We start from the raw sequence: 23,694 nt of genomic DNA on the forward strand, positions 1-23,694 counted from the left end.
TCGCCCCACCTGCTCTAATATTCCCATTTCGCTTGCCTGCCAACACAGGTACGTCAACACGACTCCGTGCCTGAGCGACCCCCACTCCGCCCATCACAAGCTCACGCCTTACAAGGACGTAACAACCGCCGGGTCTCCTTCACTATCGCACGTGCGCCCCCTCTCCCAAAAGCGCTTTGGTCGACCCCTAGCCCCGTACACCTCCCTCCGCAGCCCGTCCCTCACAGCCCACCATGGACGCGCAAAATGACGAGCTCTACCCGATCGCCGTGCTCATTGACGAGCTTAAGCATGATGACGTGATTCTGCGACTGAACGCAATTCACCGTCTGAACACCATAGCTCTCGCATTGGGCGCTGAGCGCACACGAGATGAGCTGATACCCTTTCTCGATGGTAAGCTTGCGTTGACACATCTTGGAGATTGTGTCTCTGCTGACAGCTAGTTCAGAGTCTGTTGAGGATGAGGATGAGGTACTCACTGCGTTGAGCGAGGAATTGGGCAAGTTTGTCGAGTATGTTGGTGGCGCAGAGCACGCGCATGTGCTTCTGTCACCCCTAGAGAATTTGGCCGCGATAGAGGAGCCTCTCGTCCGCGAGAAGGTGTGCAAATCTTTGACTCCGAGAATCAATCCTTTGCTAACAAGGACAGGCTGTCGAATCGCTTAACAAGATCTGCGAGGAGCTCTCACAGCAGCAAGTCGAGGACGCCTTCATTCCTCTCGTCATGCGCCTCTCGAAAGCAGACTGGTTCACCTCGAAGATCTCTGCAACTGGTCTCTACCAGACACCCTACACCCGTGCGACACCTCCTTCTCAGGAAGCCCTCAGACAGCACTACGGCCAGCTAGTGCACGATGATACCCCCATGGTCCGAAGGCAAGCGGCGAACAACCTCGCGAAATTCATCAAGGCCATGCCCCACTCGATCGTTGTCGAAGAGATGATCCCCCTGTTCCAGCACCTTGCGGCGGACGACCAGGACAGCGTCAGGCTCCTGACAGTCGACATTCTCATTGCGATCGCAGAGGCAGTACCCAAGGAGCAACAGTCGAGTCACGGTGTCCTGCTTACTGCTCTGCGCAGCTTATTCGAGGACAAGAGCTGGAGGGTGCGCTACATGGTTGCGGATCGATTTGAGAAGATTGCAAAGGCTGTTGATGAGGAGGTTGTCAACCGCGACCTTGTACCAGCTTTCGTCAAGCTTCTCAAGGATACAGAGGCGGAGGTCCGCAGCGCGATCGCTGGGCAAATTCCCGGCTTCTGCGCGCTTCTCGAGCGCGAGACACTGCTTCACGAGGTCATGCCTAGCATCGAGGAGCTGGTCTCTGATCAGTCACAGCATGTTCGCGCTGCGCTCGGCACACAGATCAGCGGTCTTGCACCCATCCTTGGAAAGGATGAGACCATTTCGCATCTCCTTCCCATGTTCCTCCAGATGCTCAAGGACGAGTTCCCTGACGTTCGTCTGAACATCATTTCAAAGCTCGAGTCTGTCAACAATGGTATGTACCAGCTTCGCCACGGTAGAGTTACTCGCTAATCCGAACAGTCATTGGCATCGAGCTTCTCTCCCAGTCCCTCCTTCCCGCCATCGTCCAGCTTGCCGAAGACAAGCAATGGCGTGTCCGTCTCGCTATTATCGAATACGTTCCCCTCCTTGCCTCGCAGCTCGGCGTCAAATTCTTTGACGAGAAGCTCAGCAGCCTGTGCATGAGCTGGCTCGGTGACACCGTTTTCTCCATCCGTGAGGCCTCGACTCAGAACCTGAAGAAGCTCACAGAAGTTTTCGGTGTTGAGTGGGCCAACGAGGCGATTGTCCCCAAGGTTATGGCCATGGGTCAGCATCCCAACTACCTGTACCGGATGACCACCTGCTTTGCCGTCTCGGTAAGTCTCGTCGGTGCGACACTGCATGCATTCGTGCTAATTGTCTTAGACCCTTGCACCCGCTCTCAGCCTTGACGTCATCGAGGCCTCGATTATTCCCATGATGGACAAGCTCGTCAACGATGATATCCCCAACATCCGGTTCAACGTTGCAAAGTCATACGGTGTATTGGTCAACACACTAAAGCAACTGCCCGAGGAGGGTACCGTGATTGCGTTGGAGAAGGCGGGTACACCCGGTCAAGGCTGTCAGAAGGCGACAGAGGTTATCACAAAGAGCATACTGCCGAATCTGGAGAAGCTGCAGCAGGATGATGATGTCGACGTCAGGTATTTCGCGACAACGGCAGCACAGAGCTTCACGGACGCCATGCAGACTTAGGCGGTGCCGTGTCCGAAGGTGGATTCGGTCTTGTAACGAGGTCACGGCTAGCATTCACGTACAGGTAATGATATGGATAGAAAGCGTCGCAAAGCCTAGGCTAACTTACTTGGGTGGAGGGATGCACGCATTTGTAGCAAATAGGGATCGAAGAGCCCTTGTCGGTGGTAGTCGGCCATCAAATATATCTCTTCCAAGTATCACGTGTTCAATGCATTTGCATGCTGGCGTACATGTTCGTGTATTCAGAGTTTTGTATGATTGGCTTGCTAGCTTATAGCTCAGAGCTTTCCCTTGGCGCCATCTAGTCAGACGGCTCCAGCGTCCTTGAGAAGGTTGGGCAGCTCGCCCTTCTTGGCTTGCAGGTCCGAGTTGCCGCCAATGTGCTTCTGCGCAATGAAGATGTTGGGCACGGTGGACTGGCCGGTCAGCTCGGCGAGAGCGGACTGGATGGCTGAGCCGTCATCTGATAATTGTTAGCCGGTGCTCTTCATGCATCCTCTCCTCTAAGGCCAGGCTTCTACGTAGTCATAGACGTACCAACTTGGTCCAGCTCGATGGCGTAGAACTTGGCGCCCTTGTCGCTCAGAAGCTGCTTCGCCTGGCGGCAGTAGGGGCAATACGACTTTGAGAAGACGGCAACTGGATTCTCGTCGATGATGGATTGCACCTTGGTCTTTGTGGCGGACATGGTGGTGGGACTGGGGGCGCGGCCGAAGAAGCGGCGTATGAAGTAGGAAATGGTTGCGGTGTTGGAAGTTCTAGGCGTGTGTGAGCTGATTGCGCAAAGTCGGGCGAGGATTCATGGGGTTAAGAACGGTGCAGGGAAGAATTTGACGTACGGTTTGGGAGTCTGGTTGGGGAGTGAGACTTGGGAGTGTATCGGTTATGTATAGGGTGATTTGGAATCTAGATGGTGATGGTGGTGGTGATTAGTCAAGTGCTGTATGCGCGCCCCGCAGCTGCAATGAAACCTGTGGTATGACGTGCTTAAAAGAGAGTGCATTTATTAGACAGTTTTGGCAGAGTGGCGGCATTCCGCAATCGTCGACGATGCGCCCAAACAGCTCTAATCATTGCAGATGACGAAAGGGTCCAGAAGTCGAGCGCAAACAACGTGTTGAGCTGCCGAAATCTCCTGAGCGGCTACGAGGCTCGGTAAAGCTTGTCTGTGTACACGAAGAGCTCAGTGATATCGAGACCATGTGCGAGAGGTAGCGACGCGTTGTGCGCCTCCCTTCCGAAACTCCCGGCGTGCTTCATCAGCTGCGAGGCCCGTGGAGACAAGTCGGCCAGGCACCAGAAGATTATCTCTCCTTCTTCACAAAGCGCCCGCCCACCATGGCGACGCCAATACACGTCGAAGACCCCTCGTACTCGACGACGTCCTCGGCCGCTGGCTCTACGGCCTTCTTCGTCTTCTCACTGCTCTCGATATGCGGCCTCGTCCTCCTGCTCCTGCGCTACTATCTCCCCCTCCGCACGACACCCGCGCACGTAGTCGTCCCCGTGTTCCTCGCCATCGCGCTTCCGGCTAGCATTGTAGTGCTGCTTCCCATCGATCTCGCCAGCAGCGCGGGGACGGACACAGATGGCGCACGAGGCATCTGGTTGTCCGATACTGTTGTGTACAAATCATGGCGCATTGTATACTGGCTCACATTCGCGTTGACATGGGCGATCCTGCCGCTGCTGGGCGAGTATTGCGATTCTGGATATCGTGAGCCTAGGGCGAGAGTACTATATGCACTGAGGAGCAATGGTCGATACTGGGCTATTATGCTGGGGTGCGGTGTTGTTGGATCTGTGTATTTGATCTGGTACAACGGGTTCGAGCTGGACACGTTCAAGTCGCTGGCTATGGCATTGGCGTACACGTGGGGTCTGATTCTCGGTATTTACCTGATGGGGCATGGACTCGTGGCTTTCCCGCGGAGCTTGTTCAGATATGCAAGCATCAGCGGACGGCTCAAGAAGACTCAGGGTCAGGCACCGAAGCTTCATGAGAAGCTTGTTGAGGCGCTGGAGAAGCTGGATCAGTGCGAACATCAGGTTGTGCAGCTCAAACAGAGAAAGAACAGCACCGCAAAAGAGTTCCAGGAGTGGATCGATGAGCTGGCCGACAAGGGCAGTCTACCGGAGAGCAGAGCTGGTACCGTCGGCCACTCGAGCGCATCAACGATCCCACCTGTCATCACGGAACGGTACCTGGCAGACTTGACACGAAAGCTGAAGAGAGCTCGACACGCCAAGAACCGCTTCGAGAACGAATGGGACATCATCGTCCGCAACGCCATCCGTACGCAAGCCATCCTCGATTCCAAAGGTAGCCAACGCCTCGAATTTAACAGCTTGGCATGCCCGTCTCCACAACACTGGCACTCCCATCTCTCAATCCTCACGCCATACACCCGCTACATCCTACACGTCCACATCATCCCCGCGTTGACCTACTTCACCTGGTTCGTCACGATCCTCGCCTCCATATCCATAGTCTGGTCGGAATGCGTGCGCGAAATCCAAGAGATCGGAGGCCACAAGCTGTCCATAATCGGCTGGACTGTCGTGCACCGGTCCTCGTCCTCACGATCGCAAATCGGCTTTGGCGGCCAGGTCATCGCCGCCTCCTGGCTGTGTTACATGTGCATCTGCGCCTTCTACTCGCTCACCGAGGTCAAGATTTGGGGCAACCGCGCTCTTGTTCGGCGAAACACGTACCAGGAATCGGCGACATGGTACGGGCTCCAGGTCGCCAAGCTCACAGTCCCGCTGAGCTACAATTTCCTCACCATGACAGACAAGCCGATCTGGAGCGAGACCATGTTCCATAAGTTTCTCGGCCGGCTCATCGATTTGAGCCCGCTGGGCAAGAACTTCTCGGCGTTTTTCCCCATCTTCATCCTTGTTCCTGTATTTGCGACTGCTTTCGGCTTGTACGGCAAGGTCAGGAATATTTGCGGTTTCGGCGACCTGCTTGAGGACGAGGAAGATGAGTCCGGGGCGTACGCGGGGAGTGGCTCATGGCGCGAGGGCCGCGCGCTGATCGAGCGTGAAATCCAGGGCAGCAGTGGGAATGTGCTGGGCTTGAGTAGTCGGAATGACGCGAGCACGAGTCTGCTGAGTGAGCGGTATACGGATAACACAGTGTCGGCTGCTGGCGGACCAAGTAACATCGCAGACATGGTGTCGAATGCGCCGGCACCACGGACACGACCGGCGAGGAGCAGACCGATAGTCGAGGACGATGAAGATTCAGGGAATTTCTTTGAGAACTTTGCGAATCGTGTCAAGAATACCTTTGACAGCACGGACTTCACGATCACACGGCCGGCATGGATGGGCGGCGATGACGAGGTCGATGCCGGGCGAAGAGCGAGGGGGGCGGATAGCGGGAACGGGTTCCTGAGTCTATTCGGCGGGCGAGCTGAGGAGGGCAGGGTCCGGTTATAGACTGTATAACTCGTGGAATTTTCTGCATCGCGCAGCATAGGCTTGACAAGGCGTTCCGGGCTGGTCATGATTAGCCAGCATCATTGTTCATTTATATGTCTAGCTTAGAATTTGTAATACCGTATCAGTGTGAGCATCATATCGTATCATACGGCAGTCAGCATGTTGACTACATACTCTCAGGAGGACCATTCATCTCGAGCGCTCACCAGTCGATATGCAAGGTGATGGCAATCCTGGACTGTTCGTCTGTACCCCGCAAGATGGCTATATAAACCCCGAATCTACTCACGTCTTGCTGTGTTCAATAATATCCGCCATCACCCAAGATTCGAAAACAGAACAACCACACACCATATCTGTTCTGCGAGGTATCGAAAGCCAAAGGCACGGATTCATGTCCGTCCCCTTCTTTGCTCCAAAATCGAATACCAAAATCCAGGCTGCTATATCGTGATGGTTCCAACATCTTGCTTCTGTGTCTGCACGCTTCAAACCCTGTTTCACAACGCCCCATGTTTGACGGTGCAGTCGGGGTGGTATATAAGTCTGCTGTCACTGTGATTTTTCTGTTTATTTCGATCGGGTCTTTTGCGGATGTTGAAACCACACGACAAACAACTCATGCGACTGTCAGCCGAAACCAAAAGGATTTACCAAGACATCGAGCAACTTTTCTGTCCTAAATGAGCAGTGACGAGGCCATGTGCTTCGCGTTTGGAAAACGGAAAATTGCGATGCTGGTTTCGCCTCTTTTGACCAATTAAAGCTCAAAAAATGCAACAAGAAGATGAATGTCTGGCTTTTCTCTGCTCGGAATCCAGTAATCAGATCCTTGCGCTTGGTCTTCAATGTCCCCGCTTCTCTGGTCTCGCAAATGGCACATGGTTATACACAACTCCACGCTACCACCACAACCTGATGAATATTCAAGAACTCGCATTTGGGATTCCTTCGGCTACACCTGCTCTCACTTAATGTTCAAAAGCTGCGATTTCACACACAATATCTCCAACTGCATACACTGACGCAGAAGAGGAACGAACATGATCTCTGCGACATGTAAATCTGGACATCGAAAGCAAGGATAACATGCAGTGTGCTGGCCTCTTACGTCCGGACGCTCAAAATCTTTACCAAAAACCCCAATTCTCCGCCGGTCAGACAGCCCAATGACTCTCTTCGTATGTCTATCGCCCAATCCGGGACACAAACATGACGCTCTAGTCGTGTCAAAATGGCATCGACAGCTTGTTACGCGCGGCACGTGATTGCTCCCTGTCACGACCGTTTGCTCTTCCCTTTTTAGAGATCTTCAGCTGGCCTGTCTATAAATACCTGTTTCTCCTCACCTTGTCTGCTTATTGACACTTCCTTTCCCTCAAAATCAAAACAGCAACGAAGGCCCGGATATCTCTGCTGTATGGAGGGCAAAACGCTGGCCAACTACTGGTCTATATTCTTTTCCTCTGCGCACAATTCTCATGCAAAAAACAAAGTTCAAATTCGCGGATGTTCCTGACGCCGGTGGAATCAAATTGGATCTGAGCTCCTTTTATGTTTCTTCCTGGATCAAAATGCTTTTCCAGTTCCAGATTTGTTCTTACCTTTCCGGCAAGCCAGTTACGACATGGACTGAAAGCGATGGTGGCAATTCATCATGTGATTGCTCTGCGAAGATAAAAAATCAAAATGCCACCATCCGATATCTTGCTTACGCACTCTTCTCTAAGACACCACTGGAATCCTCCTCCGAAATATTTCAAGACTGTTGTACAACTTGTACATTGTTTCTCTGCAACAAAGTAGCACGACAGTCATACTATGCCTGCTTGTCCTGTGTGCTCACATAAGATGTTCAAAGAGGTCGTTTGGACTCTTGTATACTTGCAGTCTCACATTGTGGTCAATATAAATGTCACCCTCATCGTCCAATCCCTTTCCATACAATCTGTCTTTTCCTGAATGTACTTCAAAACCCAGCGCTCTCATTCACATGCTGGGACGATTTCTCGTCCTCTACCTTAGCTATACTTTTTAAAGACAGCACGAGGCCATACATGTGTGTTTTCCCAGCTTCAAGCATGCTTCACTCCCAAGGAAAGCTCCGGTCGGCGAAAGTCAAACAAGTGCCGCAAAAGTCGAATCAGCTGTATGTATGCACATGCAATTGTCCGTTCCAGTAGCTTTATCGGAACTATGAAACGCACTCCATCGAGCGATCAAAGGCTTGATACCCAATGCAAATGACCTGGCTGGCTCCGCTAACAACGTAAACAACGACTCGCATGGGTGATTCGACTCTGAGAACTACAGCGTAACAGGGCTGTAAAAAGATACATGAAGCCTTGCCGCACAAGTAACGTGTGGTGCTGGCTGACACAATTCGAGCCTTTGCAGTCGTGTCTCTGCCGACGAAATCACTCTCTGCCGACGAAGTCACTGTCGTACGTCATCCAGGAATCTGCCGTGAAGCGCGCGACCTAAACCACTCCAAAGTAGTCAGCTCTTCAAAAGCATCGAAGACCTTGCCATGTCTGCAAAGTTGCATAAATTTCTATAACAACGCGCATTTCATGTCTGCCTATCGTCAACATGCATGACTGCGACTCAAGACGCACGAAAGCGGAATGCATGACCCCTCCCTTCGTCAGAATAAAAAAAGATCAAGAATCAGTTCATGTGCGTCTCTGCTTCCCAAATTGAGAGACGGTTGCTTCAGACAGATGTGGCTCTGCTTGTCTGCCTCGGCCTAACAGACACTACCTTCCTTCTAGTCTGATTCCACGGGAGTCAGTCGTGCATAGCTGTTTCGAGACCAAAGTCGCAGAGAGGTGCTCACAATTTTCACGGCTATTGACTTTCTGCCCAAAACTGGTCTTCTGAAGCTTAACAACATTATTTCACCGTATATCCCTGCTTTCAAAACAGCCCAAAAGGATCATGGTCCTGACATGTGGTCGGTCGTTTCCAGTCCCTTCAACACCGAGAAATTCGCGTGGTTCTACCAGCGAGCACTGCAATCCTGCCAACCATGGATACAGACTGCGGCCTTCGCTCTGCAGGCTCTCCTTCCGCAACCAACACTGCTCTCTAGACAGCCCGAGCGCAGGGCTGAAACCTCGTATCTACAAGAACACACATGTCCAGCTGCATCTAGATCTCTTTATTCTGTTTGTGTACACATAAAAGCCCCTCGCTCCAATGGGCATTCATCCAACACAGGCTTCATTCTTAAATTGAACACGATCGCAATCGACTGCGATGATCCCACTGTCGCATCGAGGGGCGCGGATGAAGTAAGACTCTGACCTTTCTTCCGGCGACGAGGAACGCAGAAGTACAAGCTTGCCAGTCTGCTTCCTGATCGAGCTTGAAACGTGACACGTCGAATTCCACGCTTGACCTGATCTGCGAGTGTCATCTGCTCCAAAGACCAGGACGCAACGAGCGGTACCATGCACATGGTGAAAGCGACTTTGTACCCGCAAGACTCCAGAATCCAGTGTCACACCCTCCCTGCTTCCGTTCAAAACCCATCCAAGGCGTCGGGTCAACAACCCCACTGCCCCACCACTCACTTCAACAGCCCGCACATGCACCGACAATCCGGCACGGGACACATGGCGTGCCTCGCAAACCAATCCCTCGCATGATGCCCATGGAACCCATGCGCACAACTCATACAAAACACCATCAGCCTCGCCTCCAAATCCTCGCCCTTCAGCGTCTCCGCGCCGCCGGGCTTCGTCGGATCCGGGCTGCCGAGCCACATCATGCACAGTCCGCAGCGGGGCATCTGGGCACCGCAGTTAGGGCACGCGAGCGCCGGGGAGCTGGTTGAGTGTTTCCCAGCGGGTTTGTTGTGCAGGATTGCGGATTTGGGATTTGCAGGGTGCTGTGCGTGGTAGGGTGCGCCGATGACGGGGACGAGTCTGCTTTTCTTGCCTTGTTCTTTGCGCAAGGCGAGGTTCTGATGGCACTGTGCGCAGCGGATCGCGATGCTGGGTTGTGTGGGCTTGTTTCGGGCGTTGCCATCGCGCGTTATGGACCGCGCGTTGTGCTCCTTTGTGTAGCGTGTGCGCTCCAGGAAGCAACGCCACACCTGCATTTGCTCCAGGTAGATGTCTTTCCAGAGGTACCAGCGCGGATCTTGGATGTAGAGCGGGCAAGCGCGCGAGAGGAGGAGGACAGCGGTTTGCAGTTCCGAGGGGTGCGAGGCCATGTGGACTTGGAGGAGATCTAGGGCACGTGTTGTTAGGCCAGTGAGTAGGAGACCGGATATGGAGCCCATTTGGACGTGCGATGTGGTTGTGTCGGACAGGAAGTGGGAGAGGGCGATGTCGGGGAGGTATTTGAGGGCGAGGGCGACACGGTCGGCGAGGGCGAGCGAGGCCATGTTTACGACAGCGGTCCAGTCGGCGCTTATGAAGTATGTCAGCAGCGACTTCAGGTACGGGTCTATAGTCATCTCAGCCATCCATGCACACGCTTCGCGCTGCTCGACAGGAACGCCGGAGGAAGGAGAAGCACAGGCGATGACGGCACCGAGGCCAATGTGGTCCTGTGGCAGCTTTTCCTGTTGCAGTGCGGTGCGTAGCAGCGCCAAAGCGATGTCCTTATAGCCTTGGAATACTGCAAGAACGACTGCTTTCAGAGGCTCTCCAGCTGCGATGAGGTTTTCGCAGTTGTCTTGCACGCCCTTCTTATCGAGCGGCCATCCACACAGGCTAAGGCAGAGCTGCCTGTTCTCTGGAAACTTTGTGTCCGCCCCTTCAAACGGCGGAAAGTTCTTGGCTTCCACTATCTCCTTCACTGCATCCAGGAACATGTTCTGGCTCGTGTTTGTATCTGGATCGATGCGTCGTTCATCGTACATCTCAAGATTGTTATTCCAGATGGGCTCGATACCAAGGTAATTCAATTCGAGACCGTTGCCAACCATGCCATCTCCACGCGCATGGGTGTCCATTCGCTCAACGAAGTCCCATACATCTGCCAGCCAGGGATCATTCGATACAATGACCTTATTCTGTGCACATCCGAGGGAGTACCCTTCCTGGCAGCGACGCTTGGAACCTTGCAGGAAAGCGAGGTAATCGGAAAGCGATACTTTGGTGTCAGGATATGCCAGACGTAGAATCTGTTCACGTTTCTGCGTGGTTGACTGGTTATGATCGGTCATGCTGAGCTTGTCAAAGTCTTCGGACAGATCTGCAGGGCCATGTCCGCCTTTTCTGCTTATCGCCTCGTTCTGTAAGGCAGAGAGATCTTCCGCTACAGTTCCATGGCGGCTCGTTGGTCGGGCGATGGTAGTGCGATCTTTGTAAATCTCCTCAAGGGCGCTCACATTGATGCGCGGCGCAGGAGGTGGCACCTTGATTACCTCCACCTCTCGGTTGGCATGCAGCGCGAGTGCGCACTGCCCGTCGAGTGGGCTACCTTCCGCCATGAAGTCATACGCCATTACACGATCTTTCTGCTTCTGTGGAAAGTCCTTGCTGTGCCACGGGTGGCGCAAATGATGAGAGACTTTCGTATAATGTGGCGATGACCAAACACGTGCCATCGTGGTGTCGGTTGTTGATTTGAGTGTCTCCAGACGGTGCGAGTGCTGGGACAGCTCTAAGATCTTGAATTCTCCTGTGTTGGCGAGGACTCCGAATGTTCCCTTCTTGGTACCAGAAAATCGCAAACTCCAGATGCTCGCTGGCTGACTGTTGTCGACGATAGATCTGTATTCGAGAATTGCACCGTTGTTATCGTTGCGCTGTTTCACCATGCGCTGATCCCAAACGGTCACGGTGGGGTCGCCAGTGGTTCCCGCAGAGAGGAAGTAGTTTTCGTCCAGTGGGTCTATTGCAATGCTGTGCACTTGCTTAGTCTGGATGTTAGCCACACCCTGCGTACCAGAATCTGCCGGGTGTCAGCATAAAAGGCACAGGTTGCTGCTGTTGGCTACTGGACATACCTCGGAGGTCGTATAGCCGGACGTACTGTCTCTGAACGCCTGCAAGAAGCGTATCGGGCTGATCCCTGAAGAACTTGATGCTGGAAACGGCTTCTGAGCTTGCGAGCTTTCGGTATGGCTCGTCTTTGGTCGTGAATCTTGCATCGTTCATGTCATAGATATTCAAGCAGACATCGTTCCTCACCCTGTCCAGACCGGTCGCCAGAAGGTTCTTGTGGCTGAAGGCGATGGAGTTGCATTTCCTCTGATGCCGGATAGGAAATGCGTGCAGAAAGTCGCCTTCGGGCTTGGTAGGGTCCAGCTGCACAATATGTGCCTCTCCGGAAGCCGAGCCAATAGCGACGACATCAGGATCTTTCTTGGACCAGTCGAAAGCTGTGTAGTTGGGGAGCTTATCGCGTATCAGAATCTGTCGATAGTTGACCTTGGACCCCGAGAAGCTCTCGATCTCACACAGTCGGAGCCGGTTGCCTGCAACGTCGATGATCAAGAAGCGAGGCTGATAGCGCGTGGAGTGCGGCGACCACCTGATGGCAGCTTCCATGTTGCCAATCACCAGGACGAAGTACCACTGTGCCGAAAGTACCAGAATCTAGCTCGTGCAGGACTCATTGAACCTCGGTCGAGGAGCGGTCGAGGAGCAATATGTTGACTACAGGCAAGCGTCATTGGGTTGGACTCATCCGCGTCCAATCGAAAGAACGACGAGTGGAGACGCGGAGGGGCCAAGGGTGAATGCAACCGACGCGTGACATCAGCCCTATCGCTCCTCCCAAATCGATAAGAACGGCAAGTGCCGCCCCGCTAAAACTTTCCTACCAGCCAGCATCTCGAACTTTTCTACAATTCTGCCAACCTCACCAAAGCACCGCCTCCATGTCGCAAAAACGCAAGCACGAAGACGTCGCTGACGTCGAAGCCGCCGAGCCCGCCACGGCGAAGAAGCCGCGCTCGTTCCCCAACGCCGGCAAGACGCGACACAAGCGGCCCAATGCCGCCAAAGACAAGGACTCGGAGTACGGCGCCAGCGCGAACGCGCTCAAGAACCGGATACGCGATCTGAAACGCCTTCTCGCGCACGTCGACAACGTCCCCAAGCACAAGATGTCGGCGAGCTCGCGGATCGAGAGGGAGCGCGAACTCGAGGCGTGCGAGCACGAGCTCGAGGAGAAGACGATGAAAGCCAGGGAGAGCGAGTACAGGAAGAAAATGATTGGGAAATATCACCAAGTCCGGTTCTTTGGTAGGGCACAGCAACAGTCGGTGTCGTGAGGCTGGCGCATACTGACGGCTGCAGATCGGCAGAAAGCGACCCGCGTCATGAAGCGCCTGAAGAAAGAGCTCGCCACGGCCGCAGACGACGATGAGAAGACTATTCTGCAGAAGAAATTACACAACGCCGAGGTTGACGTCAACTACGCCATATCGTACCCCCTCATGAAGCCGTACTCGTCATTATATCCCACGTCGAAGAAACCAAAGTCCAAGAACGCCGGGACAGACGACAGCGACGAAGCAAAGAGCAAACCAGAGGAGGTCGATGGACCCAAAGGCGACGTCATGGTGTGGAAGATGGTGGAGCAAGCCATGGAGGAGGGCACGTTGGAGACGCTGCGGAACAGTAAGAGCAGGGAAGACATACCCGGCGCGCCACCGAAGAAGAGCACGTCTGCGAAGACAAAGACACCGACAGCGAAGGATGCACCGCCCAAGAAGAAGACATACGCGCCGCTTATCGTGCCGGCGAACAGGAGGGAGGCAAGAGCAGCGGCACGAGAAGCAGATGAGGACAGCGATGGAGGCTTCTTCGAGTAGCACCCAGGCCATTTGGCACAGCGACATCATATGCATGACATACCCGCGACGCCGTCGCCCACAAATCCCCCCAAGCGCTCAAACCCAGCGATGCAAAACTCGTTACGAAGCAATGACACCCCCGCACCGCCCTCCACAATAATCCACCTCCCCAACACCCTCACGCCCCAGCGACCCGCATAGGATGCGCTTCTGTGTTCCACACCCACGTGTTATTCCCATCTCTCGCCACCTGCCACGGCGCATCGTCGTCCACCTGGATGAGGTAGCTGTACTTGAGCACCTCAGCGAACCAAAACGACTCCATCATATCCGCGAACCCGCCGCCGCCGGGCACATTAACGTCGTTAATCGTGCTGTACCCGCTGCCCACCCGCGTCGTCGCGTTGATGGCTACAAACGCCTCCCACGCCCACTCGCGATACTTGGCGTCCCCCGTCGCCCGGTACGCGTAGTAGTAGCTCTCGATGACCTCCGGGCGCAGCTGGTACCCCGGGCTGAGGATGTAGAAGCCGTTGCGGGCGAAAAAAGCCATTTGGTCGGCGGGCACGCGCGCGGCGTCCCAGCCAAAGACCTCGGGTCCGATGGAGGTCGCGGTCGCGGCGTAGGTGGCGCGGCACCCGTCGACGAGGCGCAGCCCAAAGTCGATGTAGCGCTGCGAGCCCAGCGTCTGGCCGCCGAGGATGAAGTTGCCGCCGTCGAAGCACGCGAGGTGCTCGCTTGTCCGGAACACCTGCGTGCCGTTGTACATGGCTGCGAAGGTGAGATCGGGCCGCGTCAGCGGCTGGCTCGCGAGGAAGGTGATTGTCGAGTCGGCGGCGAGCTCCCAGCGGTCTCGCAGCGATGCGAACCGCGATGGCGAGTACATGTACGTCTTCAGCAGGTACTCGTAGAAGCTGTCTGCACCGCCGATCCAGCCGCCGTACGCGTCGAGGAATTCGCCCGTCGTCGGATCGATGTTCATGCCCGGCAGGCCTGGGAACGGCTCCGCACTCGCAGGCGAAGGGGAGAGCAGATAGGCTTCTGCGCGCGCGACGAGCGCCGCGTACGACGGGTCGCCTGAGAGGTCCGACAGCCGCGTCCATTCGAGGATCAGGGTGCCGACTGTGGCCAGGCCGTTGGGCTCGGGTCTCACGCCCCCGGAGGTGAAGTCCAGGAGATTGTAGGGCACGCCGCTGGGCGTGTTGAAGGCGTAGCTCATGTTGTTGGCGAGGTTGATGGACTGCGTCAGCAACGCGGTGACGTGTGCTGGGTCGTCGGCGAGGTGGGCGAGCGGGCCGGACAGGAAGTCGTAGCCTGACAGCATGCCGCCAAGGTACCGGATTGTGGTTTCGAAGAGCGACACCGTGCTCGAGGTTACAGACCAGTCGATGGTGGGGATGTAGGCGATGATTTGGTTCACAATGTCCTTTTGGCCCATGACGAGCGCCGTGCTGAGCGCGTCGGCGGCGGAAGCGCCCCAGCCATTACTGGATATGTGTCAGTGGTCGGGTTGTAGCTATTCAGTGGAGTGTGTGTACCGCGAATTCCCGTATGTGTTTGTGACCGGATGGAGTTCGTCATTGGGAAACGCATATTGATAGTATCCTTCCCAACTCAACCTGAACGTGTCGATGACAGCCTGTGCTCGATCAACTGGAGGTGCATATTGACGTTTACCCCAGGCACCATGTTCGGGTGCATTTGCAGGGAGCGCAGCGACAACAGTCAGTGTGACAGCACTGAGCGCCCAAACGCGGGGACGAACCATTGCAAGCTGTTGTTGACCCTTGAGGGTCTAATCGAGGGACTTTATGATTGCGAAGAGCAAAACGAGCGGAATGCTTGGTTGGTCCCTCCTTTATACAGAAGCTTGGTCGGGGGAAGGCAGGGAACGATGTGATAATGTGAGCCAATATACACACAGACTAATGCCGTCTAAACCGTTAGTGAGCCTTTGCAAGGAACTCATCTGGTAATAATGGTCATGTTGGCCAGCAACAATCATCTAGCCGTCTGCCTCGACGTTGTGATTGCAATCGACATGGAGGTGGTGGTTGTGCGCCAATAAGGTCATGCTGTCCCAGGTGAATGGTAAAGCATGTGCTATTGTCGCGTGATTGGGTTTCGGTTGAGGAAGGTGCGAGGCCGAAATGACGGTGTTGTCATACGGCGCGCGTGCAGCCAATATCTTGTGCGTCCATCTAGCATGTGTTGTAGATCACTCCGCTCCGACAGCCTTGCATGTCGTTGCTTTCTGTTCTGATCTTCGTTCCTCAGCGACGGGCTACTTCCTCAGGCTCTGTCAGTGACACAGGCGATTCGGCATCGATACTGCAAAGCGCATCGGAATCCTGGCCGGTGCAGTTATCCACAGAATGCTTGGCTGTACTCACGAAGGGGACTGAAAGGGAAGCCAGTCGGGTGGGCTGCGTGCCTGACCATATGCGCCATTACCTATTGGGTGCGGGGAACTGCTGCAGCTAATTAAGTATCGCCGGGAATGTAGCCGTGCATTAATCTCCGCGCCACCCGCATCCTATTCTCACTTCGAGCTTCAACACTGTTAGGTCATCTGCAAAATGGTGATGTAGTAGGTCAGTCGGACATCGAATTCGTTCCATTGGTCTATGTTGTCGACCATCTCTTTCACTCCGCGGCACCAGCAATCATGTCGGCTCTGACCAGTCAACCTGCTCTTGCACTGGACCTACGCCGCTTGCGTAACTGAGCTTGAGTCGTAGTCTGAGTCTCGCCGGTGGGGTCTGTGGTTTTGTGTCAGTCTGTCTCTTTTTGACGCAGGAAATACGCAGGCTTACCCCATTGACAGATGTGACTCGCATTTGTTGTGTCGCATCTTGTCCTGCACCTAGCTCACTGGTACTGATAGGCTGCAGCTGCAGCTTTTGACTCTTTGGTACAGCGGCCTGCAGATTGACTGCAGACAGTTGTCCCATGCCTCCTGTGTTCCGAAATCGAGCAAGCAGTTGGACGGCGTTGGCGTCACGCTTGAGCTGAAAAGTGATGGCGAGGTCGTTCTTGCTGTAGACTGGGTGTGCGGGCGGTCCCGAGGCCACTGGAGGGGTTGAGGTCTGGGGTGGTGGCGATGACATGCCACCCAGACCACCGAGCAAGTCCATCGATGCTGCTTGTGATGGTGCTTGCGATTGTGAAGGTGCTGATGAACTTGGTGAGCCGCTGTTGAATAGATCCATAATGTTTGCAACGTTCGACTGTGGTGTAGGCGATGTCGTGTGAGGGGGTGGTGAAGTTGTGGATGTTCCGCCTCCACCGAGGATGTCCGCCAAAAGGTCATGGTTCTGCTGAGAGCCACTGGCTGCACCATTTGTATCCGGTGCGGCAGAGTCGCCCATGAGATCGAGAAGGAGATCTTCTGTCGCTGCCGGAGCAGCCTTCTTCTTGCTGATGACCTTGGAGTGTCGCTTCTTCGTGGCTTCGCCGAGGACGCGAGACTCCTCGCGGATCTCTGGGGGTGGCATCTTCTCAAGTACACCTCTCCTGATGGCGTCATGTCCAAACATGTTGCTGTACTCGACCGCTCGCTGCTGTGTCTCGACATCAAGGTTGGAGCCGTATCTTTGCAGCAGTCTGCGGAGGCGCTCGACCTGACCGGCGTCGCTGAGTCGTGTTGTCAGCTTCATCGAGGCTGTGATGATGTATTGCTGGACAATGAGGCCAGCATAGCTGCTGCTCAGAATCGTCTCGAACAGATCGACGATGTCGCTCTCCTTGACTTCCTTGACGAGTTCCTCCTCTTCATATTGCCCACCGCGTAAAAGGGCGTCGCCGTACTCGCCAATGACCCAAGAGCCTGCTAGAGTCAATCCCTCCTGTGTGATATCTTCCTTCAACGCTGCGTAGAGCTTTTGTACAGAGTACGTTTGGAGATCCGTGGTGGTGGCGATCAATCGAACGAATGATGAGAGGATCTGCTCCTTGACGTAGCTGCCGGCCTTGAGACATGGATTAGCGCTGGAAGAGAGTAAGCTGTTTTACACTCACAAGCTTCAGTACACGCAGCATGGTATCGACGTGCCATCTCTTGTTCGGCGCAAACCTATCGGCTGCGACTCCAATCTGTGATGTCATGACAGGCTTGAACTCGTTGTCAGCAACTTCCAGGAAAGCAAGCAATTCGCGGATCAGCACGCGCACGTTGCTCTCGTTGATTAGAGTAAAGCTGAGATCGAGCGCACGTCTGCGGATGCTAATGTCAGGGTCGCGCAGACAATCCAGAATGGTGTTGCGGTGGCGCTGAACGGCGTTCGGCTCGACTGCAACGACTTTGTTCAAGGTGTTGAGTGCGACGTATCTGATGTTGTTGTCTCGGTTCGAGAGGAACTTTCCAAGAATGTTCACGCCGAGCACTCGAAGGCCAGAGTCTGCTTCAATGTCGAGGATGGTGAGTACGGCCTCATACAGGATCGAGTTTCCAACGTTCTTGGATGAGTCTGTGTTTGTGGCGACCTACACATGTCAGCCGTGGCTTCCCTAGAGTAGCCTGGACACGTACCTGGGCGAGGATGTCGTTGATCTGCTCGCTGACCTGGACGTGGCCGCGCGCCAGGACTCGCAGCAGCTGCAGGAGCTTGCACTGGACAAAAGGATCCGTGATGCCTGTTACGTCGTGCTCGGGCGCATACCCTGATGAGGAGAGACCCTTCAGGATCTTGACCAGAGCGGGGACTTGGGGCCTGAAAATGTCCCTGACGCCATTCTCATCGTCCTCTGCCTCGTCTGCCTCGCACAAGTTGTGGACTAGCGTGATGCCGCACAACAACACGCCGTGGTTGCGGTCTTGCAGCAGCAATTTGGCCTTGTCTAGAAAGTGCTCCTGCAGATCAGGGACCTTTCTGCATATCCTCATGGCGCACAGGGCAGCTTTTCGGCGAATGTAGGGGTTCGCGCTAGATATTATCGTCTCGACTTCGGGGAACAGATCTCGGGCCATCTCGACGGAGGCGATGTTGCCAAGGGTACAGAGCGCGAGACCGACCGTGTACTGGTTGGGATGGTTCAGGTCGCTGTTCGGGGGTCAGCTTCTCCAGGCTGTCAAGTGCCAGGGCAACCAACTTCTTCAAAGAATTGGTGACCAGTGTCAAGACCTCCTGGTTCTCGTCCAGCAGCAACATGGTGCCCAGGTAACCCAGACGCTTGTCGGCGAATCGCGGGGATGCCAGCAGCTTCAGACACTCAATCTGTCCAAAGTGCGTCCTCTCGCCAAGAGTGAAGAGGTACAAGAGCTTCGCAACATTATTTCTCCTGCTTCACCGTCAACTTGTGCCCCTCCTGCTGCTGCCACATGGCATTTGCATTGCAACGCACCTCACGTTGGAGTCGTGGCTCTCCTCCCTGAAGCTGGCACGGATGGCGGCACTCTCCTTCTGCACGACAGCGCGCTCGTCGGCGATTGTCTTCGCGGCTCGCACATTTCGAATGAATTGCTTGACTAGGCTTCCTTAGCATGCGTGCATCGCTGGGGGGTGTGATGCTTGGCGTACGCGAGGCCATGGTGACGGTCGCAGGGACCCCACCCCAGGAATTACGCGGGAGAGGATCGAGCAGTCGCGTGCAGGCGTCGAGGGCGCGGGGCGTGGATGTGGGCTGCCGTCGCTTGGTGCTGCTGTTTGCGCTGCTGGCTACGTTGGCACTATTCGTGGTGCACGGTGAGGTAAGCCTTACAGCCAGCGAGCCAGGGTCGGCGCACGGCGACTCGCGACTCCGCTGCAGCCCGAGCTTGTCGCAGCCTGACTCGCGGAGCCGCTGATGTCAACATCGAGCATCGTGCATGCAACCCCGGCGCGCCTACCCAAGCGCCCTGTTTACGCCGTATATACTGTGCGTGAGGCTGGATCTAGTCGCCATGTTGGCTCTGACTTGGCTCTGACTTGGCTCCATGGCAGCAAAACTGCTTCCCCAGGGCCGCTGCAGTCACAGACCGCGGCTGTCTCGGAGGCCTCTGACAGCACCGAGTGACCCGGGCACGTCGCAGATCACGGGCTGACCACCACATGTCGCGGTCCACCAGTAGTGCCACTTCTAGTCTTCTCCTTCGTCCTCCTGCTATGCACGCTTTCTTGGACCATCATGGCCGAGTCTACCTCTGTTGACGCGCACCCACACAACGGCCATACAGAACATGTTTCACCGCGACCGCGCAAGCCCACGCGCATCGACTTCCTCAAGCCACAGCTCAGCGACGAGTCTGTGAAGCAGCACTTGGAGGCGGCGTCAGGGATCTCGAGGTCTGACGGAGCTGTTCTGCCCCGCACGCCATGTACTGACGCCCTCCAGCGGTAGCACGACTCCCATCCCCGCCGATGCCCCTCCCTCCGTCCAAGCCACGTCCTCTGCGCGCCGCCAGATCCGCGCCCAGCAGAAGCGCCGCATGTTTCCCACCATCGACTACGTGGGTCGCGTCTCGCACTTCGACCCAGACAGCGACTATCATGACTTCCACGGCTTCTTCGTGCTCTTCTGGATCGGCCTGGCCATCATGGTCATCACCTCGATGCTGCGCCAGGTCAAGGAGACCGGCTACCCCTTCCAGATACGACAATGGAATCTGTTCAGAGAGAAGGTGTGGGAGCTGGGGCTAGTCGATGGCGCAATGGTGGGGAGCACAGCCTTGGCGCTTCCACTTCAGAAGCTGTTCTTGAACGGCAAGGGTTCACTGCGGTGGAGTCAGCTGGGGATGGCGATCCAGAGCATATACCAGGCCTTCTGGCTCTCCTTTTGGTGCACGTATGTATGCTCTCCTACGGACAGCAGCAGAATAGCTGACGCTGCGCAGATATCCCTTCATTCGCGACTGGAGCTGGACTGCTCAGGTCTTCTTCACCCTGCACTTGCTTGCAATCTTCATGAAGATGCACTCCTATGCGTGAGTTTAACCAAGGACGCGAGCGTTCTGGTCGCTCACCGCCTGTACAGCTTCTACAACGGCCACTTGAGTGAGACGCTCCGCCGCCTCAACGACCTGGACACGCCTGAGAAAGCCAGCAAAGCTGCGGCAGTTCGATACCCCAAGCCTCGCACGCACCTACACGAGATTCCACAATCGCCAAGTCAGAGCACCCCTGATGCTGCAAACCAAGAGTCTCTGCGCCAGCTTCGTGAAGATCTTGCCTTTGAGCTCTCGTCACCCCTTGGCCGCGTGTCGTACCCAGAGAACCTCAACCTCTACAACTGGGTCGACTACATCTTCTGCCCCACGCTCTGCTACGAGCTCGAATACCCTCGCGTGACCCACATCCGCCCGCTGGAAGTCTTTTACAAAGGTCTGGCCGTCTTCGGCTGCATCTTCCTGATGGTCATCACAACCGAAGAGTTTATCCTCCCAGTCCTAGACGAATCAGCAATCGCCCTGTATCACTCCAAAGGCGCACTGGACTTCAGCCTGATCCTTGCCGAGACCATTGGGCGCCTGCTATTCCCCTTCATGATCACATTCTTACTCACCTTCCTTGTCATTTTCGAATACATCCTCGGCGCCTTTGCCGAGATCACACGTAAGCCAACCATCAGCGCAACGAGTGCAATTACAGCTAACACGCAAGACAGGCTTTGCGGACCGCCAATTCTACGCCGACTGGTGGAATTCCTGCGACTGGCTCGAATTCTCGCGCGAGTGGAACATACCCGTGCACCACTTCTTCCGACGCCACGTCTACTCGGCAAGCAAGAACCACCTCTCGCGGCCTCTTGCCACGCTCATCACTTTCCTGATCTCGGCGCTGGCGCACGAGCTGGTCATGGGCTGCATCACGCGCAAGTTCCGCGGCTACGGCTTCTGCGCTATGATGCTGCAGATGCCGATTGTCATGGTGCAGAGGAGCAAGTATGTCAAGGGCAGGACGCTGCTGAACAACGTGCTGTTTTGGTGTAGCATGGTGCTGGGGCTGAGCATGGTAAGTCGGTTACTTCGTCAAACAGGCTCACGGCTGATGATCACTAGATGTGCGCGCTTTACGTCCTTGTATAGACCCACACGCTCAGGCGGACGGGATATAGATGTGCAACTGTGTTTGTTTTGCTGTAGACGGCTCGCGAGATACCCCCCTCTCTCTCCCCTACTTTCAGTCACGCTGTCCAATCGAAAAACAATATACTCACGCTGCTCTTCTCTCATATGTAAAAAGACCTGCCCATTTACTTCATACTACTGCAGAATAGAATAGAAAGTACTAATTAGCACCTTTGCACGTAAGCAGAACTCAAATTCGCACATTTCAGGACTACACAGAGCGCGAATATCCAGAGACGAGCTTTATTCAGAGCAAGACTACGGCATCGTCACTCAGGACTCAACACTAGCTAACGATATAATCCTGTCCGCAGTTCCCGTTGCTGGCAAATATACCACCGTTGTTGAGCGAGCTTGTGAACAGCCCCCACGCTTGGTTGGCGGGTGCGCACACATCTTGTATCTGCAGATAGCACTGTCGGGTTGAGGCTCTGCCTACGGTTCCGCCGCACTTTGGATTCTTCATACACGCCACGCAGCAGTCATACGCGTTGTTCGTGTCGAACGACACGTAGGTTGAGGAGAAGTCCGCGTTGTTTATGTAGTTGTTGTTGACCCTGAAGATGATGTTGTCGTCGGCGCATCCTGCGTAAAAAGTTGCTTGCGGCGCGCTCTCGGTGACGGTGACTGTCTCACTGACAGTGGAGGTGGTTGAGAAGGTGGTCGTGGTAGTTTGCGTGGTCTAGATGGGTAATCAGTATGTTTGCATCGGGGGGGGCGCCTTTGTTCTTACCGAAGCAATCTCTGTCACGGTCGTCGAGGCAACTATGGGTGTGATAGTGGCAGTCGTAACTTCTGTGGAGGTACTTGTAACGTAGGAGGTAGGCTGAGGAGCCGTAAGAGTCTTCGTCTTAGCTGCAGTCTTCGTGATTAACTTGGTCGTAATCACAGCCACGAAGCCTCCACACCCAACAGCAGTCGGATAAAACGCAGGGGAAACCGTGACTCCTCCTCCAGGAAGGAACTTAAGATGGTACTTCTTCGGAGCGGCTCGGTCGACCAAGCCCATTTCAGCCCGTGCATCTACCGGCTTGCCAGCAATAGCGCGCCTTTTCTTCTGTGAATTTGGGATAGACGACTCAATCGATACAAAGCCGGCGGACGCTGCAACTGTGGTCGTGCCACCAGTATCTGTTGTAGTCGTGAGGGTAGTCGACGTCGTGAACACGGTTACTGTCTCGCTTTTGGTCTCGAAGAACGAGTTCGTCAGTGTCTCCGTGAAAACAGAAGTTGATTGTGGCAGCGTAAGCGTTGTCTAGTGCGAAGTTAGTCAATCGCTCCTTCTCCAGATGAGCATGACGTACGCTACTTGTTGAAGTCGCCGTAGAGGTGGAGGTGACGGTCGTTTTGGGCGTGACAGTCGCCTTGGGTATGACTACTGTGATGCGAGTAGCCGTGAGAGGTAACGTCAAGATCTTGGAAACGGTCTTCAAGGAAGAGGTTGACTTGGGACCATAGCCAGTGCTACAAGCAACGAATGATTTGGTTGTCGCAGCTGCATACACAGTAGGGGTAGCCAAAGAGGCCAGTAGGGCGGTGACTGTAAAGAAGTGCATTTTGCCTTGGATCGTATCTCAGCGAAGTGCATATCGAGCCTCTGTAGACGTTCAACGCGTCTTTATATGCTTTCACTCAGCCATGGTTCTCGATGACCTCCGGCGACAACGTGAGAGCTGCATCACAGCTGAAGTCCATGTGTCGTCCCCGCAGATCCAACCCGGTCCCCTGTTTAGGCGTTGATCGAGAACCCAGATTTATCCTCACCCGTGACTGTCTCGGCTTGACGAAGGTAGTGGCTTGACGGTAGCAGCTGAAAGGGTGTTAGGGATACTTTGATTGGTGTGAGCATTAGACGCGGGAGAATAGTCTTGGTGCATCTTACCAGAGGGTAGCTGGCGCTGCCACGGATACCGGTAAGGCGAGCCGCAGACTCAATCGTACAAGCTCGCTGTTGTTACTCCTTCCATTTCAGCGTCCAGCCTTCGGCTTTGGGGCAGAGCTGACTATCTCCTTGCTAGTTTCCCGGGCTTGAACCTGTTGAGAGGGGCAATTGGGCGTGTAGCTGCTGCAAGTCGTTGTGCCTGAGCCTAAAGTGGTGAGGAGGCGCGAGCTAGCCCAAGTGACGTGGTGAATACCCCAGCCCTGCAAGGCAACAGATCA

General features: G+C 54.9%; 9 protein-coding genes across 9 annotated transcripts; 4 read left to right on the forward strand and 5 right to left on the reverse strand.

The window, feature by feature from the left end:
- Positions 1–233: 233 nt before the first annotated feature.
- Positions 234–2,272, forward strand: M421DRAFT_69714 (protein phosphatase PP2A regulatory subunit A; the record flags this gene model as incomplete). The annotated part of the gene is made up of 5 exons (XM_033596633.1): positions 234–396; positions 452–603; positions 653–1,505; positions 1,553–1,890; positions 1,940–2,272. The coding sequence occupies 5 exons, from the start codon at positions 234–236 to the stop codon at positions 2,270–2,272; spliced, it is 1,839 nt and encodes a 612-aa protein (XP_033445772.1).
- A 308-nt stretch (positions 2,273–2,580) lies between these two features.
- Positions 2,581–2,963, reverse strand: M421DRAFT_103068 (glutaredoxin domain-containing protein; the record flags this gene model as incomplete). Its single annotated transcript, XM_033586868.1, has 2 exons — positions 2,581–2,738; positions 2,813–2,963. 2 exons carry the CDS (start codon positions 2,961–2,963, stop codon positions 2,581–2,583), a joined length of 309 nt encoding a protein of 102 aa, XP_033445773.1.
- A 373-nt stretch (positions 2,964–3,336) lies between these two features.
- On the forward strand, positions 3,337–5,999 carry M421DRAFT_423615 (uncharacterized protein). Its single transcript, XM_033593523.1, has one exon. The coding sequence runs from the start codon at positions 3,614–3,616 to the stop codon at positions 5,720–5,722; it is 2,109 nt and encodes a 702-aa protein (XP_033445774.1). The 5' UTR covers positions 3,337–3,613; the 3' UTR covers positions 5,723–5,999.
- Positions 6,000–9,299: 3,300 nt separating this feature from the next.
- Positions 9,300–12,237, reverse strand: M421DRAFT_7790 (uncharacterized protein; the record flags this gene model as incomplete). Its single annotated transcript, XM_033597365.1, has 2 exons — positions 9,300–11,638; positions 11,694–12,237. The coding sequence occupies 2 exons, from the start codon at positions 12,235–12,237 to the stop codon at positions 9,300–9,302; spliced, it is 2,883 nt and encodes a 960-aa protein (XP_033445775.1).
- Positions 12,238–12,569: 332 nt separating this feature from the next.
- M421DRAFT_103071 (uncharacterized protein) lies at positions 12,570–13,508 on the forward strand (the record flags this gene model as incomplete). The annotated part of the gene is made up of 2 exons (XM_033586869.1): positions 12,570–12,936; positions 12,991–13,508. The coding sequence occupies 2 exons, from the start codon at positions 12,570–12,572 to the stop codon at positions 13,506–13,508; spliced, it is 885 nt and encodes a 294-aa protein (XP_033445776.1).
- A 160-nt stretch (positions 13,509–13,668) lies between these two features.
- Positions 13,669–15,258, reverse strand: M421DRAFT_69494 (glycoside hydrolase family 47 protein; the record flags this gene model as incomplete). Its single annotated transcript, XM_033596613.1, has 2 exons — positions 13,669–14,977; positions 15,029–15,258. The coding sequence occupies 2 exons, from the start codon at positions 15,256–15,258 to the stop codon at positions 13,669–13,671; spliced, it is 1,539 nt and encodes a 512-aa protein (XP_033445777.1).
- A 610-nt stretch (positions 15,259–15,868) lies between these two features.
- M421DRAFT_423620 (AP-1 complex subunit gamma-1) lies at positions 15,869–19,165 on the reverse strand. The gene is made up of 7 exons (XM_033593524.1): positions 19,010–19,165; positions 18,834–18,957; positions 18,582–18,770; positions 18,022–18,532; positions 17,511–17,975; positions 16,307–17,461; positions 15,869–16,252 (listed from the first exon to the last, which is right to left on the reverse strand). The coding sequence occupies exons 1-7, from the start codon at positions 19,017–19,019 to the stop codon at positions 16,157–16,159; spliced, it is 2,550 nt and encodes an 849-aa protein (XP_033445778.1). The 5' UTR covers positions 19,020–19,165; the 3' UTR covers positions 15,869–16,156.
- Positions 19,166–19,200: 35 nt separating this feature from the next.
- Positions 19,201–21,743, forward strand: M421DRAFT_238207 (sterol O-acyltransferase 1). Its single transcript, XM_033588463.1, has 6 exons — positions 19,201–19,753; positions 19,803–20,252; positions 20,302–20,391; positions 20,442–21,019; positions 21,072–21,418; positions 21,466–21,743. The coding sequence occupies exons 1-6, from the start codon at positions 19,596–19,598 to the stop codon at positions 21,490–21,492; spliced, it is 1,650 nt and encodes a 549-aa protein (XP_033445779.1). The 5' UTR covers positions 19,201–19,595; the 3' UTR covers positions 21,493–21,743.
- Positions 21,744–22,094: 351 nt separating this feature from the next.
- Positions 22,095–23,346, reverse strand: M421DRAFT_238222 (uncharacterized protein). Its single transcript, XM_033588464.1, has 2 exons — positions 22,839–23,346; positions 22,095–22,789 (listed from the first exon to the last, which is right to left on the reverse strand). The coding sequence occupies exons 1-2, from the start codon at positions 23,088–23,090 to the stop codon at positions 22,229–22,231; spliced, it is 813 nt and encodes a 270-aa protein (XP_033445780.1). The 5' UTR covers positions 23,091–23,346; the 3' UTR covers positions 22,095–22,228.
- Between the last annotated feature and the right edge of the window lie 348 nt (positions 23,347–23,694).

This window comes from Didymella exigua (assembly GCF_010094145.1).
Source record: "Didymella exigua CBS 183.55 unplaced genomic scaffold M421scaffold_28, whole genome shotgun sequence".
NCBI classification, from domain to species: domain Eukaryota; kingdom Fungi; phylum Ascomycota; class Dothideomycetes; order Pleosporales; family Didymellaceae; genus Didymella; species Didymella exigua.